We start from the raw sequence: 18406 nt of genomic DNA, 5'->3' as shown, positions 1-18406 counted from the left end.
ATAATTCCCCCTTAAAAACTTAGGCTCTGTCAAATGCTGTGCTTTGTTTTATTTGTTTACAAGTAGATGTCTCTCTCTCTCCCTCTCTCCATTTTTTTATTAGTATTATAATTTGCTTCATTTGGATGGTTGTTTTGGAAAGAGATGTTTAAATACCTACTTTGATATACTTCTTTATATTGGAGGGTGGGGCAAAATAAACACAACAGTTAGTCTGTAAAAAATCTAGTTAACACTGCTACTTGGAAACTGAGTTATACTTTTCACATATAAAACATATGCCTGTGAGTCACTGGCATGTGCTTTTTATAAGTAATAGGTAATGCAGACAGCCTGATGGTCACAAATGGGTGTAAATTATCAACATGTTATAAATGAGGGGCTGAAAGTCCAGTGACTGTTATAGTAGCTTTTAATTTAAATTGACATTTTAATTTACCTTTCAAATGTGACATATTAGTAGAATCGCAAACATATATAAACATTGATTTTATTTGCATTACACGTTTTTAAGAGATCTTTCTCGGGGTTTTAGTTAAAAGCGGAGGAAAGAATGACAATTTGGTTTTCCTGAGACATGAAACCAGACGAGTCCGCTTGGCTAACACAGTTCCTGTGGTTCCCGCAGACTGTGAGCCGCTTGTCTTCCTCCGAGGGGCTCTGCTGATGAAACCCAGCTCCGGTCTTTCTTTTGCTCTTGCTTGAAACCTGCATTCTTGTGGGAAGGTAGTTTGATACACATCACAGAGAAAGAGAGTGAACTGTTTGACCTGTGCCATGCCCTATTTGACCAAATGGGTTTGTTTTCTCTTCCTGCCTTCCTCCTGGACCCTGGTCACTTCTGTGATCAATAGACCGACAGTGAGCGCACGGACACCGCGGCCGATGGGGAGACCACCGCCACTGAGGTTGGTACCATCACTGTGGGCGGCTGGTGGCTGCCCAGCGCAAGTGCCTCATGAACGGGGCTCTGCATTTAGGGCCTTTGCATACTAGGTTTTATGGAGTGGAGAGAAATTCTAACTTTGAAAGGAGGAAGGAAATGTATTCTGTTGCCTGGATCTGTGGTTCTCAAGCTCTGGGCTACATCAGAAACCTTCAGCTGGGTCCCCTCATGTTTCTTGTGCAAAAGAAGGAGGTCTGGGGTGGGATTTTGGAATTTGCATTTCCAGCAATTTCTCAGGGCTGTTGACTCGGCCCATTTTCGGATCACATTTTGATAATACCTTAAAACAAAACAAAACAAAACAAAACAAAAAAACTTATTCCCCTTTCCCAAGTGAGAGGCTGTCTGTGTGTGAAAGCCGTGATGAGTGAGGAGGAGGGTTACAATTAATTTAATTAGCTTATTTACTAGATACAGATATATTTTTAAATCCAAAATGGCCAAATAATAATTATTAAAATAGTAATAATACTTCTCTTATTTTTGTAGACCAGGTGATATAACCTAGGTCACTCAAAAGAAATGGATTCTCTAAGGAAGAAGAAATTAGCAAAATACTGTTAGTACTTTATTAAAAAAAAAAAAAAGTGATCACATTGAACAGTGACAGGAAACTGACTGTGCTATCCTTTATCCTTTATGAATTCTTTAGGATAAATAAACGTGTGCGTGCTTATGTTGTTTTTCAAATCTTCTCCACCCATAACTAAAATTTCTGTAAAAACAGTATAGTAATGGAAGCCAAGATGTACCTTTCCTGAAGTTCTCACAGAATTTATCTTCTACTTTGTGGAGTTTTTTTTTTTTCTTTTTTTTAAAGATTTCATTTATTTATTTGACAGACAGAAAGAGAGATCACAAGTAGGCAGAGAGGCAGGCAGAGAGAGAGAGGGAAGCAGACTCCCTGTTCAGCAGAGAGCCTGATGTGGGGCTCGACCCCAGGACCCCGAGATCATGACCTGAGCTGAAGGCAGAGGCTTAACGCACTGAGCCACCCAGGCGCCCCAACTTTGTGGAGTTTTTTTAACATCATCCGGTTAGAACAGTCTTTTCTAGTAGGACCTTCAGGAAAAACTAAAAATGTAAATAGTATCTGTATAATACTTAATTGAAAATATCCTCAGAAAAACTTCTTAAAATGGAGTTTTCATCCTTGGGAAATGCCAGAGTTCAGCTCAAAGCTTTGGAAATCATAATTTTTTTAAGTTAAAAATCACAGCACTGGCATTGAAAAATAATAGTAAAAATAATAATAACAATATTGTAGGGGCTGTTATTGTACTGGCTGGCTCAGTCAGTAGAGCATGCCACTCTGACATTTGATCTTGGGGTCATGAGTTCAAGCCCTGCATTGGGCATAGAGCCTACTTGAAAAGAAATTAAAAAAAAAATAATATTGTAAAACAATAACTATCCAGATTCTTTTAAGCAGTCACAAATAAATGTATTACAAATTAATAATTTTCCATGTCAAATTATAACAAAATTATATCTTGATTTGCTAAGAATGATTTGTTACATGTAGCTATATGTTAATTCAGTAAACTTCATCAGAATCTGAATGTGTGCCATAAATGAAAAATATTTCAGTAAGACTCCAAATTTCTGTAGCAGTTCTAAATGTTGTTCCATAACATTTGAAGTGTGCAAACATACACATACAACATAGGTAACTATATGGAGTTTAAAAATAAAACACAGAGCTGTGTGCGCACCACACACTTGAGAATTAGTGTGTTACCAGCCCTGTGTTAGGGTTACCTGTGTCCTCCTGCACTTTTTAAACTCTCGGGGGCCAGGACAACAGTAATGTGGGTGAGGCTGCTGGGTGGGCAGTCTTTCCCCATTGGCAGATAAGGGGGCCGAGAGCAAGATAGACTGATTTGTTGCAGGCCACCTGTGCAGGTGTATCCTCAAGGCTTCTCACCTGTAATTACCCTGAGGGCCTCCCTGTGGACCTCGGTCAGAGTACCACCGGCGAGACACCCAGCTTTACCACTGCCTACATATGTGAGTTGGCCTAGTTACCTCAGTCCTGGTACCCGGACACCAGTCCAAGGACTAAACAGATCCTTGCAATTAGAAAAATCAAGATAATGAAGTGGCTTTTAGATAAATCTGTTGTATTTTTCAAGACTCAACAATGATCCTGTCTACATCTTTAAAATGTTGGTAATGTTGAAGGTAGTTGATTCCTTTTTTTTTTTCTTTAACTTTCTTAACTTATATCAGCTTCCTTCCTTCCCAGATTTATTTATTTTTAAGTATATGGGTTCAAGAAATTCACAGTTCCAAGAAATTCTTAAATGTGGGACCCTCAGTGTTAAATTCTTTGATCCTTGGGTCTCTGGCCTACAATTTAGCTATAATAATAATAGCTATAACTTCCTAGGATTATAAAGAATCATACATCCCAAGGGAGCTGTCATTATTGGATCATCCTAACCATACTTGTGAATTTTAGTTTTAGGGTGGCTCGAAACATTTGTAGTGTGCATTAAGGACAGCCCCCAAACCCTAGCTGTCAACTCCCACTTACGTGTGTATGCTTACCACACTCAGAAGTCTCCGGGTGACACTGTCAAAGACCCACCAAGCAAGGAATCTTTTACTCCTGTCATCTTAATAAGCATCATAATTTGTGTGTGAGAATGTTGTGGCTTGCATATAGGAAAGAACTAGCATCCATATACAAGAGCAAACTCGTACCCCCTCTAGCAAGTTTCTATAGACCATAGTTCTTCAATCGTAGTCAATTACATGGTAAGACATTATTTCCCACTCTTTCTTGATGCTGGCAGTCGGACCAGGAGGAAGACGCAGAGCTCAAGGCACAGGTAGAAAATTAAAAATAAAACCAAAGCAAAAATCAGTGTGTGATAAGTCACTGTGCGTCTCCGGTGTTCCAGCCTTCCAGCATGCTCCGTAGGCGGTTACCCGTGTTGTCGGTGCACTCTGGAGGATGGCATTTGTTTCCGTGACTACTGTGTCCCTTACCTTTCCCTTTCTTCTCCACTTTTTTCAGAATAGTCTGATTAAGCGAATAAAGGGTGAAAATGTGTATGTCAAACATAGTAATCTTATGTTAGAGGTTGGTATTGGTATATACCAGTGCATGTTTGTGTGTGTGGACATTTCTTCAGTGGCATACCTGTGGGCTCATACAATGATGCATGACCTGTGTGCTCTCACCTGGGAATAAGTGGGGATACCTTCTCAGCCTACTCTGATTCCTTTCTTTCTCCTAGCTTTAGATCCCTTTTCCTGTGTATGTTTATTTTCATTTTTTTTCTGGTTACATGTGAATTACACTCTTTTCTAGTTTGCCTTTAAAAAAACTTTTGATTTTTATGCTTGCGTGAACTAGATTTTTTTTTTTCTTCTCTTAGAAATGTCACATTTTCACCAAAGTGCTTGTGGTAGTGTCATGAGCCCTGATCAGAATTCTTTTATTTTGACTACTAATGAGATTGACATTACTTTAAAAAAAAAAAAAAAAAAAACTCAGGAAGACGTGTAAAACGTTGACTGTTGGATTCTTTATGTTCTGAATGTAGGAGCTAGATAAAACTCAAGATGACCTGATGAAACATCAAACCAATATTAGTGAGCTGAAAAGAACCTTTTTAGAAACCTCCACAGACACTGCCATCACGAATGAATGGGAAAAGAGGCTTTCTACCTCCCCCGTGCGACTAGCCGCCAGGCAGGAGGATGCGCCCATGATCGAACCGCTGGTCCCTGAAGAGGTCGGTATTTGGGCTTCGGGGTGTCACTGTCTTCCGGTCACTAGAGGTGCTTCTCTGCAGGGCCCTCCCCTAGGGGGCGGAGTCAACGTAGACAGTCCTACCACTTGTCTGCGTATAAACAGAACTGACATACTCAGGGCTCCAGAGAAAAGCTGTGGAGTAGAATGATGTGGCGGCTGAGGAGTGAAGAGTCACATCTCAGGGTGCTTGGAGTGAACAAGGAGGCGCAGGGAAGCTCTAGTGCATGCGAATGGGTTTTTTCTAATGGCGCACCTAGATTTCACAGCTGGGAGAAATTGAGATACTGTCTTAATGAACTGACACTTTTTCTCAAAAATGCTTTCTCTGCTACATTAAGAAATGCCCTGAAAACTCATGAGTGTTTCACATCAGTTGCAAGATCAGGCATAGGGAGATGGTCTAATGTTTGACTCAAAACCGATCTGAAGTTGACAGAATTTCGGGACCTGTTTTACTCTGGGACTGCTACACCAGGCTTTTACTGGTATAATCCATGTGTGATTTGATTATAACTGATTTTTTAGAAATATACATAACATTATTTTAACGGGTTTATAATCCGTTTTTATTTGATTTTTTTTTTTAATAGAGAAAGTAGAGGGGCCAGAATGTCTTTCTTAAATACGAGTGTCCGTGTTGGAAAATTCAGTTTAAAGAATTTAGACTGTGAATTACAGTTACAGACTGTGAGGATTCAGCAGATACTGTCTGGGGGCTCCTACTGAGGGTCCCACAAGGGTCAGTGGTGCTCGTCTATCCGCTATTAGACATCATCTTGCTTTTTCTTTCAAAAGAAGTAGTTTTTTAATAACTGCATCTTTCTAGCATCATTCTGATTAACATTTTTTCTTATCAAGACTCCCTTATCACAGCGTATTTTCCAGAAAGCTGAGCTAGAACAGAAGACAATCAAAACTTGGGCCTTTATGGGAGAAAAACCCTTTAAGCTGTAGTCTACATGCAATGTTTCAGTCCTTGCAGGGAAAAGAATATAATGACACTCATTTTGATCATTTTCTAAACTTCCCTTGAAAGCTACTTATTAAAAGTGACCACAGTCACTATGTTCATGATAATTCTAATCCCAGCTAAATGTGACAAGGTATATATCCATTTGAATTACTTTGAAAGGGGCCCTTTTATGCAGAATAGATGAAAAATAGTGTTACCGAAGTATTCTTGTGGCATTATACACCGTTTCATTCAGATTACCTTAGTAATGTATAGTGAGCTAGGAGTAGTGATTATATTCTAAGAAGATCATGTGCGTTTACTACTAAAATGGGAATTTTATTTATCCAACTTGCAAATAGTGATAAGTATCTATACTTATATACTTAATAGCAGATAAGTAGCAAGGATGCCCCAAAGCATCGCTCACTTGACTTTGGAACATAGACAAACCCATATACAGGGCCCACCAAACAGGAGGATAGATGGCTGGTCTGTGAAGGCCTCTGGGTATGTTTCTGTCCACAGATATTTCCCGTGACAGTCTTTGATGATGCCCCTAGGCTGAGTCTATGTTAGAGGTATATGCCCTCGTGGCCACTTGAATACTGAAAGTTTCCAAATTCCGGCCAAAATGCAATACCCATTAGCACTTTCACAGTGCCAATTATCAGCCTTTTGTTGACGCAGGTGGCAGTCTTACAGCACGGAAGCTTAGCACGGCTGAGCCTCCCAATTCACGGATTATGTAGCTGCACATTCACCTACTTGCTGAAATTCACCATAACCCTAAAATCAGCCTTAAGGACTCTTCCCAGTCATCTGCAGACGGACACAGGGTGGTGAAAACTTGGTGTCTCAACCATGCACGTTCCCAGCTCTGGTTGCCCAAGACAGGGCTCTGCCTACCTGTTTCAGTTCTCATACTGTACACAAATGGGCTTTTGAGGCCTATTTGGTGCCACATTTTTGTGTCTCCATGGTGATTTTGCTGTTTCAGATGACACCCAGACCTACGGGCCAGAAGTGCGAGCTAGTGTTCCTAAAAGCACAAGAAGGCTGTCATGTGCCTTTAGGGAAAATACATGTGTTAGAGAAATCTCATGCAGGAATAAGAGTGCTGTGGCCGTGACTTCATTGTTAATGGATCAATAATATGCATTAAATAAGGAGTCTTTAAACAAAAACATACAAAACGAGGTTATATATCGAACCATTGATGACAATATCGTGACCAGAGGCTCACAAGAGCCCTCACCATGTGTTTCCCATAAAATCAGTTGTTCAGTCTCCTCTAACTCACTGTTCATGGGGATTTTATGGAACATAAGGACCACAAATGACTAGAGTCAGCTCTGCTTGTGCATTTGTCTGTTTTCTAATCCAGCTCTGCTCTTGCGAGTCAGGTTTTGCATGGGCTTCGAATTGGGAAACAAACAAACCAAAACCATTCACCACGGTCTTCTGATTATGGAGATGGAGACTTATCTTTCATTCTCTGAATCTGACTTCTCTCACTTTCCATCCGGGCCTTGGGGTGCAACTCCAGGTGCATATGCAAATGACTCATGGGAAGTTTTAAAAATATTGAGGCCTGGGATCTGTTAAATCAGAGACAGATTTCCTTTGTCTGAGCTGCACTCCCACATAGTACCATTACTTAAAAGCTCTCCAGGTAATTCTAACGCACCTCCTGGTTGAGAATGCCTGGTGCAGAGAGAAGCAAAGGGCAAGGCTCTGCACAAATCCCTAATCCTCTGGGAGTGAGTCTTACCTCTGTACAATCTGCATGCCGGTATAAGGGCCTTGCTTCCCAGTTATGATACTCTGATGAGTGTTGAACTAAAATGTGTGGAGCATATAGCTAACTCTCTTCCAACATTTCAAAGTAATAAAAGTAAAACATTTCAGTTATCAGCCTTTCTTTATCAGCATCTCCTCACTTGAGCTGAACAAACTGAATTGAGGTTGACCATCTATGGGATTTTAAGATCTATCCCTTATGTTACCCTTTTCTCTCAGCGGGCATACACAGTTCGGATGCAGACAGTGTTGATACTTTCATTATTGACGAACAATTTTGAAATTAGTTGATGTCAGATAACAGGATGTGCTAAAAACCACTGTTTTCCTGCTATTATTATTATTATTATTATTATTATTATTTTAGGCTTTCATCTTAGGGATAATATTTAGCTCAGTGATTATAATTAGAGGCCTGGCAGTGGTATTCTGAAAAGTACCTATAATCTTGACCTTTCCTTCCTGTTTCTTATTTCTCTCTGAGAAAGAGGCTACAATTGAAAATAAAACAAACAAAACAATACAAAAATCCATATTTAATGATTTCACGTGGTGCATTTTGTCCTTTTCCAATACCCTTTCTCCAAAAGTATTTCCCCCTCAGAAATATCTTACTTTCTTTCATCAAAAAAGGGGCATAGGAGAACAATGCTATCAAAATTTGCCAGTAGGGTTCTTCAGAAGAATATTCCAGATGTCCCCTTACAAATGTCTATAAGCAGACTATTAAAGGAATACAAAAGTTTGTACACACATAGGAATAGTAAATACTCTCATTAAATTGTATTGTTTACAATAAGATTTATTTTAAAAAGCTCTGTCCTCCTGGAAACTTGGGCTTTCTGTTAGGATTTTTAGATTACTCATCCTAAATACCCTTTCATTCAGTACTCCATGGAGCCTGACGCTATGCACAGAGATCGACTCAGCAGCTATTATATTGCCACTTGAATCATTCCTACTTACTACTAAAGGAGGTAATAAAAAGTAGATAAAGGGAGAAGCTAGTTGCTAACACAGCGTATTTACTTTTCAACATTCTAATGTCCGTGTGAAAGCATGACTTTGAGTACTTAATTTTTCACGAAGATAGTTTGAAGTTGACTTTTTAAAGTTACTCGCCATCTTATAAAAGTTCAAATGAAGCTATAAATTCTGAGTATACTTTGTGGAATAAGAAAGGAATAGATGGAGGTCTGACTGGGTTTACTCAAGCTAGTAGCTGAGGGCAGTGGTCCGTGTGCATCTCCTTGCCCGGGATGAAGCCTGCACTTCGGTGGGGAACGCAGCCAAGTGTTTGTCAGATGTAGGAGTGAGGGGTTTTTATTTCACTTAATTTTTTTTTTTTTTAATCTTCACATTTTCTTCTACTCCTCACGTCTACGGCTTTGCACATGACTGGCCTGGACACTGTGTGAATGCCAAGGAGTTTTCTATTTGCTCTTGCATGTTTTGTATTTACGGAAGTGGGAAACATGTCGAGTCAAACACTGGAGCTTCAGAAACTAACCTGTTACTTTGGGGAGGTGATCATGAAACGTTGAAATGGTTTCAGACCACTTTTCAAATTCATGAGCAATAATTCACTTCTTCAGAAAGAGATGAATGACTATTAATACGTATGACACAGTAAAAGAACTCTCTTCCTAACTTGCCTTTTTTTGGAAACTGTCTACTTCCTCTTCTCCAACCCAACCCCCTCTATCCAAACAGACCAAAGAAGAAAGAGACATTTCTGAAAAAGTTAAATTTTTGCAGCAAGGAAGCTCTCCATTCCTTGAGTCTCAGGTAAAAGACAAACATAAAGGAATTGCCCAGAAGAGAATTGCTCTTCAGATTTTACTATCATTGAAATGTCTGTAGTTTTTACTTTCCTTTTTACATTTACCTCGCTTAAAATGAAGGTAGGTATGTCAACGTTTGCTTGGATTCTGGGGAGGGGAAAAGGGAATTTTCTTACTTTAGTTATCAATTAGCCATCATTCCTTGATGGGTCTTGCTCTACTGTGATATCTGTGTTTGCTCATGGAAGCATTATGATGATGCTTTCTAATATTATAATTGGACTTTTTACTCTTTGTTTTACCTATAGAGTGATACTAATTTAGATGACCTTGACTGATGTTGAAAGTTCTGAACTCTTACTGGTTTTCCCACTAGCCGAGTCTGATACAGAAAATGCAGGAAGGAGACTCTGCGGGTTCTGTGGTTACCTCTCGCCAAATCATTTTCCAGAAAACTGTCCCATCGACCCTAGAGGTTATTTTTCAATTCATTTCCTTTAATCCAGCACCAGCATGTAGATCGATCTGTAATTATTGTTCGTAAGGCACACGCATTTCAAGATTCCCATTTTTAGGCTAAGATAAATAGGCAGGTAGAAAACGCTGTAGCTTAAAACGTAAATCAAGGTGCTCACCTGCCCCTGGTCTGATTTCTCATCCCCTCATGATCTGTTAGAGTAGTCTGCAGCCTGTTCTCATCCTAGTAGCCTTCTCAAATACAGGATTCTTAACTTTCACTTCTTCTGCTGTATCGGAACTAAGTACCGAGGAAAGTGGCAAGGAAACTACTCAGATGATGAACTTCGCTTGTAAATACGATTGGAACACGGTACAGACCACCATGAGCTGTTGATAAGAGGCTCCAACAATGCCGCAGCGGTGGGAGTACTTCCTGGCTGTGCCTTGAGTAGGGCATGCTCAGTGTTTATTGGATAGTAGGTGCTGTAGTGAGTTCGATCCCCCAAATGAGGAAATAGAATTTACAAACAAAATGGTTTTCACAGAAATTCATGGGATTCTGGCAAGTTCTTTGTGAAAACAGCAGATATGAAGTGCAGTGTTCTACATGTCCTGGAAAATGGTCTTTTTGTGCCCATACAAGCTAAATGACTTGTATAGCAGCTTCAGTAACATCATTTAATCTTGAAATGTAGAATGATCAGATGCTTAGCATAAGGTCAGATAGAATCTTGCGAACATTTACCATCAAGGTATGCTTCCGTTTAAAGAAATCTGCAATTACAACTCTACGTGCAGACTGTATTCCAAGTTGAAGGTTAGGGTTTGTAAATTTCAGATAAGAAGAGCTTTGCGACCATAGTCATTAGACATTAATACCAGCCCCGTGCGGTCACATCGCAATGTAGCTTTTGCCCTGGTTTTCTTAAAAGATTCTTATTTTAGAAATGAGACCATCAGAATTTCTAATTTAGCTTTTATATTTCAAATATAGGGCACAGAGGATTGGGTTATTGTAGACAAAGTACCCACTGAGGTAGTTGACGGTGATTCGAGAAAGATTGTGACTTACAAGGTGGTGACCGTGAGCAGTAGAAGCGGTGACATCCCCGCTGATCTGTTAAGATCCGGTGCCCTTGAAATGCAGAGCTTCGATGACTTGGCCCGGGAAATGCAGTTGAGAGGAGAAAGCAAACAGAAAATATACACTCTGGGCAAATCCTATGACACAGTATCTGGGAAGATCGTTACCATGACTGGAAAAGGCAAGGAAGGGGAGAAGGGAGTGCAGCCCTGCAGTCTGGAAGCCTTTCAGAAAACAGACACAGGATTGTCAGAGTCCGTGAAGGTCATTCCAGTCATGGCTGATTATGAGGTCCTGGATGCCGTCCCTGATGATAAATCCAAAAGGGTTCCTGAGGTCCACACCCCCAAACGGAAATTGTCTGAATCCCTGGCTCCCATCCAGGAAGCCGAGTCCCGGCGGCCAAGCCCTGAGGAAGAAGAGCTGCAGAAAGCCCCGATGCTGGGCCGGGACACGGGACCCCACATGGGGCCGGACAGCATGCGCCTCAGCAGGACGGAGCTGCTGCCTGAGGGCGAGGTCTTGAAAGTGGGGCTCTTTGGTCCCAGGCGGAAGAGCCTGTCTGAGTGGAGATACTCCCAGGAGCCGGCCGTCACCGTGGCCACTGCTCATTACGTTACAGAGTCGGCCACGTCCCGAGTTGTGGTAACCAGTGCCTTTCGTTTGGGCCACCGTTTCAGATTCCAGCATGACGTTTTTTTGAGGCAGTGCCCTTCCACCCTCAACTTTTCTGTTCCACTTGCTGTTTGGCTTTATGTTGAGAGCAGCCGACCCAAGCTTTTTAATTTTTTTCATGGTCAGATCAATACTGCGCAATCCAGTATGAGCATTAAAACACTTTCCGTTTTATTTCCAGCTCCCCGATCCCGAGATGTGGTAGTGCTGCTGGGGCTTGCAATGAAGGGAGAATGGTCTGCTTAAACCAGCACCGCCCATATCCTAATAACTCTCTCCGCTTTACCAAACAAGAGCACATGGTCACCTCAGTCTGCTATTTTATTTCCCATTCTTTTCTGTTTCCAAAATCTGTATGGTAGATGCCCTCCTCCCACCTTCCTCCCCTACAGTTTTGTCTAACTGGCTGTGAATGTGAATGTGCCCGCCTATGTTCCTGTCTCTGTGCTTGACTGTCCCTTTCTTTGTTCACTCAGACTAAACAGTCTTCTGCTGAAAAGCTCATGGATGGCTCTGAAATCTTCAGTTTATTAGAGTCTGCAAGAAAACCAACAGAATTCATAGGAGGGGTTACTTCTACTTCTCAAAGCTGGGTTCAGGTGGCCAATTGCTTCCTCTTTGGTGTTCCTGACACTGCCTAGTTGCCTTTCTTTATGCCCTTTTGGTGTGCGCACAGAGGTGTGGGTGCGTGCGTGAGTGCTTGTGTGCATGTGTGTGTGTTTTGCATCCAAAATGGCTTTGCCTTAAACACCTCAGAGTTCTCTTTGGTGGTTTTCCTTTAGTGCCTGCTTGGCATAGCTGTCATGTGCCTTTAGTTGCATCCCTAGAACTTATATTCAAAAGGCAGTCATGTTGAAAAAGTTACATAGCATTTAATTTTTTTAAGCATTTTATGTCATCCGTTAGGTCTCAGAAAGCTGCCACAACTGATGGGAACATGCTACAATGCTTTCCTTTGGTTTTGTTTTCATTGCATTTTATCTGCATCCTCTTTCATTTGCGGCCATCCCGACACAGCAACACAGGCTCGATTGGAGGTGTGGGGGGGGGTAGTGTCAGGGCAGGGGGCACGCATCTGAGAACCTGGTGGGAGCAATGAAAGCTAATTTGTATTTTCTGTAAGCATTTCTGGTCATAAGCCCTTGACACTGGCTTTAAGCACCCTGGTGAGTGGCTGCTTTGGTTTTGATTTTTGTGGTTTGACCTTTGGTTTGTGGAAGGTCACCCTGACACTGCAGTCCTTTTCCATGCAGAAAACGGAAACCAAGACGGGGTCCAGCAAGACCGAGACGGAAACAAGCCAGCACCCCGAGCCTCTGAGCACCGAGAAGGTTGTGCAGGAAACCGTGTTGGTGGAGGAAAGACATGTGATGAATGTGCATGCGAGTGGGGATGCTTCTTACGCAGCTGGAGATGACGTGGACGCTGTAGCCCAGGCAACGTCTGCCGACGCTTCTAGCTTAAAAGGGAAGGAGGGTTCTACTCTGATGGAGGGGGCTAAGGAGGAGAAGAGGAAGGTGGCCGATAAAGCTGTCCTCGAACAGGAAGAGACAGCCACTGCCTCCCACGAGCCAGAGGAGCAGCAGAGTGCAACAATCCACGTTTCTGAAACTTGGGAACAAAAACCACATTTTGAGGTAACTAGCAGTTGACGTTCCTTTTGGCGCTGATGTAAACTGATCTGTGAGTCCCCAAAATTTGGTTAAGCGTAAAGGGGGAGCTAAGTTTAGCTTTCTGCCTTTTCCAAGTGCAGTTTGTTTCTCCTATTTCCCTCTTGCATGGCAATAGGGTCTCCATGCTGGTTTCCATCTTTGGGGTCCCATGCAAACATGTTTAATGATGATTAATTATGTGCGGTTCCAGGAAATGGTTCCTACCTTCGTTGTAATTATTGGCAGTAAACCCGGGGTCTGCATGGCCAGCTGTACTAGTAGAAGATTTGGTAAATTTATTTTTGATCAATGTACTTCACCAGAAGGACCAAAAACCATGCTTGCCCCCATACCAAATGCCAGAACTTTGTTCTTTATCTCTTTTACTGAGATTCCTGAAGTATATGGGGTGGGGGTGGGGGTTAATGTCTTCGTATTTGTTCCTTCTTTCTTTCATTAAATAAAAGGCAAATTGATGATTTTTGATCTATTAGTTTAGGCGAGAGAGGAGGGGGATCATAAAAAGAGTTTCTTCAACACGTCCTCCAAAATGCTTTCCTTTACCTGGAACATCCCATGTTTAAAAAAAAAAAAAAAAAATTCTATGGAATTTTGAAAGACTGACCTGGTGTCTGCCTCATGCCTCAACTTACCCTCCCCCATGTTATACGTAAACATTTATTTCATACTAACCTGTGCTTCTCCATACCCACTGTGGGGTAGGGGGTTGGTGCACCAAAATCCTATCTTCGTGCAAACTGTAATCGCAGCTCTACCTACTTCCCATTGGCCCAGTCATCAACCGTGAAGACAGAAACCATCAGCTTTGGCAGTGTTTCACCAGGAGGCGCAAAGCTAGAACTTTCTACCAAGGAGGTGCCGGTCGTTCACACGGAAACAAAAACCATCACGTATGAGTCATCACAGGTAAGAGGTCTACGAAGGCCAGAGCCCCGGCACTTTGTTTTTGCCCTTTAATGGCTGCTGCATTTGACTATAGCTCATGATACTTAGTTTGTGAGACTCAGAGGACCCAGCAGCCAAACGGTGTCTATCAAGTGTGATCACGGTAGTAATTACAACTTTGTTATGGGTCCAGAAGCTTCAGGTGACTTGAACAGGTCTCCATAGATCTCAGAATATGGAACAAGGTTCAGGAACCTATTTCCCGAGCCAGAGATAAGGGAAGATACTAGCTTAGCAGACCCTACTCACATTTCCCAAGTCCTGGTTTTTTAACGATGGTTAATTCTGGCCACATTCCGGGTCGTCTGTCCTGAGAGCCACAGCTCCCGAAAGGCGGAGTAAACAACGCGGTGACGGTGGGAGATGACTGAATCATGGTGATGCCCCGACCTGATATAAGTATTCGAGTGCGGTGTCTGTTCCTTGCCTTCGTAGGTTGATGCCAGCGCTGATTTGGAGCCGGGCGTGCTCATGAGCGCACAGACGATCACATCTGAAACCACCAGCACCACGACCACCACCCACATCACCAAAGTAAGTGGGGCGGGAGCAGACAAAAGGAAAACATTTACACGGAGCTGTTTCCCAGTTGGGCTGTACAGGCAGAGTTACGTGACTATCTGGAGGCCCAGATAGCTATGTTAGAGCTTTCACGCCCACTCCGCTTATGGGACATTTGCCCCTATGTGCTCATTTTTGTTTAGGAATATGCATTCTGATACCTTTTGCTTAACATGGAACTCCAGTCCTTGGCATATGGTAGGTGTTCCAGAAACACTGGCCGGCCACACCCAAAGGACTCCCCGAGAGCGACACTTCTGAAATTAATGATTTTAAATAATTGCCAAAGAATTGTTTCAACTCTTAATGAGTGCCGTTAGTTAAAACACTGTTAGTGTTTCCGGCCATTGCCCCCACTGAAGAAGGATTGTTCCTCCTGGTGGGTACATTTGTAACACTTGTCCGTCCCTTGCAGACTGTGAAAGGAGGCATTTCAGAGACGAGAATTGAGAAGCGGATAGTCATCACAGGAGATGCAGACATTGACCATGACCAGGTAAGTGTGCGTGAGGATGGTAAATACCCGGGCAGAGAACCAGAGAGACGCTGGTCAGCCCTACTCTTCCCAGTGGTGTTCTTCTAGTCCATCGTGCAGTGTAAACAGTTTTCTGAATTAACTTTTCAATATGCAACTATGATTCCTTTTGCGATCATTGTACCTCATTTGTGAATGACGTATATATATCTAGCTCGTAAGTCTCCACCTTGCTACTGATCATGCATGTTCCACCTCCTTTTTTGTCTTTGCCCTTCTGTGATTTCCTGGGGATAGGCGCTGGCTCAGGCAATTAAAGAGGCCAAAGAGCAGCACCCTGACATGTCAGTGACCAAAGTAGTGGTCCATAAAGAGACAGAGATCACACCGGAAGATGGAGAGGATTGACCTCAGGTAAGAGGCGACGTTGATTCTCTAGGCTTGGCCTTGGCTGGCATGTAGCATGGGGTGCTTCCCCCATCCTTCCCGTGCCGCCTCCTCCTTCTCTCTTCTCTCATTGGCATTGGGAGGCTGCTCACCGAGGGGCTGCAGAATTGGTTTGTGGGTGCTGGTTTCAGATTTGGGAGTTCCACACTGTGGACTTTTTTGCATATTCTGTCAGCTAGAGGATCAAGAAAGAAGCAGTCTTTGCTTGCATGGTCTCGCTGGTGTTTCCTTTTCATTCGTGCCCTGTGTTCTTCGTTACCCAAATTCGATTCAGGGATCAGATTTGATTTCACTTGCCATGTGGCTTAATTGGGACGAATGCCAATTTGTTCCAAAAGGTACGATTTGTGTGTTCCAAATACCAGGAAAATAAAGCGTCCCCCTTTCTCCTTTTGACAGCAGCAATATCCCATTTCACTCTAAGCTTTCTCTGCGACTGTGTTTGGTTATGCTTCTGTTTATGCTCTCTTTTTGCTTTGTTTCTGAATTTGAAACATGGACATTCACTTTCATTTTGGATGGCTTATATTTTCTGCATTCTTTGGAGTTTTTTTTTTTTTTTCTTCTTAGTATAGCGTTATGTCTCAGGAGGAGGCAAAAATGCAGTCTTGTGCTCCTGCTTTTCTCTAGAAAGCGTGTGCATGCCTTTCCAATGGCTGTTTGGCTGGCATCGTGAACAGAGAGCGTCTTCTGTGTGCGCACAGACTTCTTAAGCACACTCACACTCACTTGCTGTGCAAGAACTCATAGGCCCAGAGCATCCCCAGAGGGCTCTGAGTGCTGAATGCAACCATTGAGCTACTTGCATCCTTGATTATGTGACAAAAGTCGCTTAAATGCTTTATGTGTATAAATGAAATAAGGAAGTTCTCTAATGTTGGTTTAGGAACTATAGATTGAATAGCAGTCTCTCTTAAAGAAAAAAAATACGAAAATCACTCATTATATTCAAATTAATCATATAAGTTGAAAGACAGCAGCAAAAGGGTTCTCCAGCGAGCTTCAGCCGCTTGGGTGGTGGTGTAGTTAACGTAAGAGAATGCGTATCACGGACTTCTGCTGGAATTTTACAGTGTGTTGGCCAAAAGTGCATGTAATAACCTGCAAGAAAATTTTGTTGGTGGCCTTAATCTGAGGAAGACTCTCGGGTGTTTTCCAAGGAGTAACTGATCCAATCTCTTTCCTACAGGAATAACTTAGCCTGCACATGAATCCAGTCATGCAAACCGTTAGGAAAACCAGAGCCTATATGGAGTTCCCTCTTCTAACCCAACTGACTTGTATCTGCCCATGGAAAATTTCAATCCAGAAGAACTGACCTTGACCATTAATAAAGACACTGGCAGAGAGATCTTCCCATAATAAAGCAATCCGAATCAGCATCACAAAACTGATACTGCATGAAGCAACGATAAAATTACAAAAGAGTAGCATTTTTAATTTCCACCAAGTGTCTAAGTTTTCAGCTATACCTGCACGTTCATAACCAACAATATAAACCGTGATCTCATGTAACACATAAACAATTCATGCCTTTCATAGTTTATTATTAAAGTCTAAACAAAAATTGCAATTTCTTAGGTGACAGATCTTTTGTTTACAGACAAATGAAGATTACCCTAAAATGCTAGAAGCTGTCTAGGTCTAATGTGTCAGGTTTATTCCAGATTAGATGTGCCAATAACCGAGTTTATTCAGTAAACAACTTGAATCTTGTACTTGTCTCACCTGGTTTTATTACTCTCACCCATACACAGCAACGACTCTCAATCCTCCGGAAATATTTAATGCTTACAATCCTGCTTTGTGTATCTAATTTAATTCGTTATAAGGTAGTATTGATTTTAGCATATTAATGTGATTTCTTCCTTGTTCGCTTTGGTCTGCGTCCAACCTGGAAAGCTTCCAAGAGTTCCCTAACAAGCCCTAAATATGTAAATTGTCATTATTTGGGGGAAGAAAACCTGTTTCTCTTAGTTTACAATATTATGAAATTTCACTCCGGAATGATCTGTTGGGCTTCTGTTGCATTGTTTTCTCTCTTCGTTTCTTCTTCCTTGTGTTTTTAAGTTGATTTTTCTTCTTTTACTTGAAAAAAAAAAAAAGTGTTTTATTTCCAAATCTGGTCCACATTTACAATCTAGTTCAGAGCCAAGCCTTAAATTGTACAGAATTTCCACTGTAATTAAACTATTTAGTGTTTAGTTATAAATAGCCTTCAAAAAGATATATTCTCCATTACACTGTCAACTGCATCACACAGCCCATGGTGAATGTATGTTTCTGCATAGCGAAATAAAAATGGTAAATGCATTTAAAGCTGTGATTCCCTGTGTGTAATAATTTCAGTATGGTCTGCATTTAGCCAAGAGGGTAGCACTTGCATGACTTCTAAAGGCCTCATTCATCTGCCTTGTGTAGAGCATGTCTTTTTACAGGACAAAATGTGTCTGTGGTGACATAGCGTATGGATCCTTCAAGGTACGGGAGATAGGAAACAGAAGATGTACACATACATGTTTGCCTAGGAAGGCCTTAAAAAGTACAACTAGTTACCACAGAATCTCATTTTCAGGGTTAGGTTTTTTATAAAGAAAGAGGTTCTCCTCTAAACCCAGTGTTTCTGGGCACTTGTAATCTACCAGAGAGACCCCTTTCTCTCACACGTCAGCTCCACAGCGGAACAGATTACAGCGACATTCTACAAGGGCCCTTGCGGTGTGTTCCCACAGCTCAGCTATCTCAAACTCCTTCAGGCCAGGCGATCTAGCACCTAACTGCTGGCCTATACTAGCACACCCACGTGCTATTTCTTTGTCAACTAATTTTCTTA

The 18406-nt window shown here is 41.9% G+C and overlaps 1 protein-coding gene across 27 annotated transcripts in view; it reads left to right on the top strand.

Moving 5' to 3' along the window:
• EPB41L3 (erythrocyte membrane protein band 4.1 like 3) overlaps positions 1–17892 on the top strand; it is a 238773-nt gene extending 220881 nt beyond the window's left edge. For 4 of the 27 annotated variants that reach the window (XM_047696617.1, XM_047696615.1, XM_047696616.1 and 1 more), the window contains 14 exons: positions 855–908; positions 3748–3783; positions 3972–4037; positions 4504–4695; positions 9184–9258; positions 9631–9729; positions 10708–11442; positions 11949–12071; positions 12726–13109; positions 13920–14051; positions 14526–14624; positions 15067–15147; positions 15424–15540; positions 16763–17892. In XM_047696617.1, the coding sequence (XP_047552573.1) occupies positions 855–908; positions 3748–3783; positions 3972–4037; positions 4504–4695; positions 9184–9258; positions 9631–9729; positions 10708–11442; positions 11949–12071; positions 12726–13109; positions 13920–14051; positions 14526–14624; positions 15067–15147; positions 15424–15534 (2187 nt within the window). In that variant the 3' untranslated portion in view covers positions 15535–15540; positions 16763–17892. The remainder of the gene's footprint in view (positions 1–854; positions 909–3747; positions 3784–3971; positions 4038–4503; positions 4696–9183; positions 9259–9630; positions 9730–10707; positions 11443–11948; positions 12072–12725; positions 13110–13919; positions 14052–14525; positions 14625–15066; positions 15148–15423; positions 15541–16762) is intronic. The other 23 variants (XM_047696629.1, XM_047696627.1, XM_047696631.1 and 20 more) reach the window with 19 other exon arrangements.
• Positions 17893–18406: the final 514 nt, after the last annotated feature.

The sequence above is a fragment of the Lutra lutra genome, chromosome 12 (genome assembly GCF_902655055.1).
Source record: "Lutra lutra chromosome 12, mLutLut1.2, whole genome shotgun sequence".
In the NCBI taxonomy this organism is placed as follows: domain Eukaryota; kingdom Metazoa; phylum Chordata; class Mammalia; order Carnivora; family Mustelidae; genus Lutra; species Lutra lutra.
The sequence above is the reverse complement of the archived record's forward strand: the minus strand, read 5'-3'. Positions and strand labels throughout refer to the sequence as shown.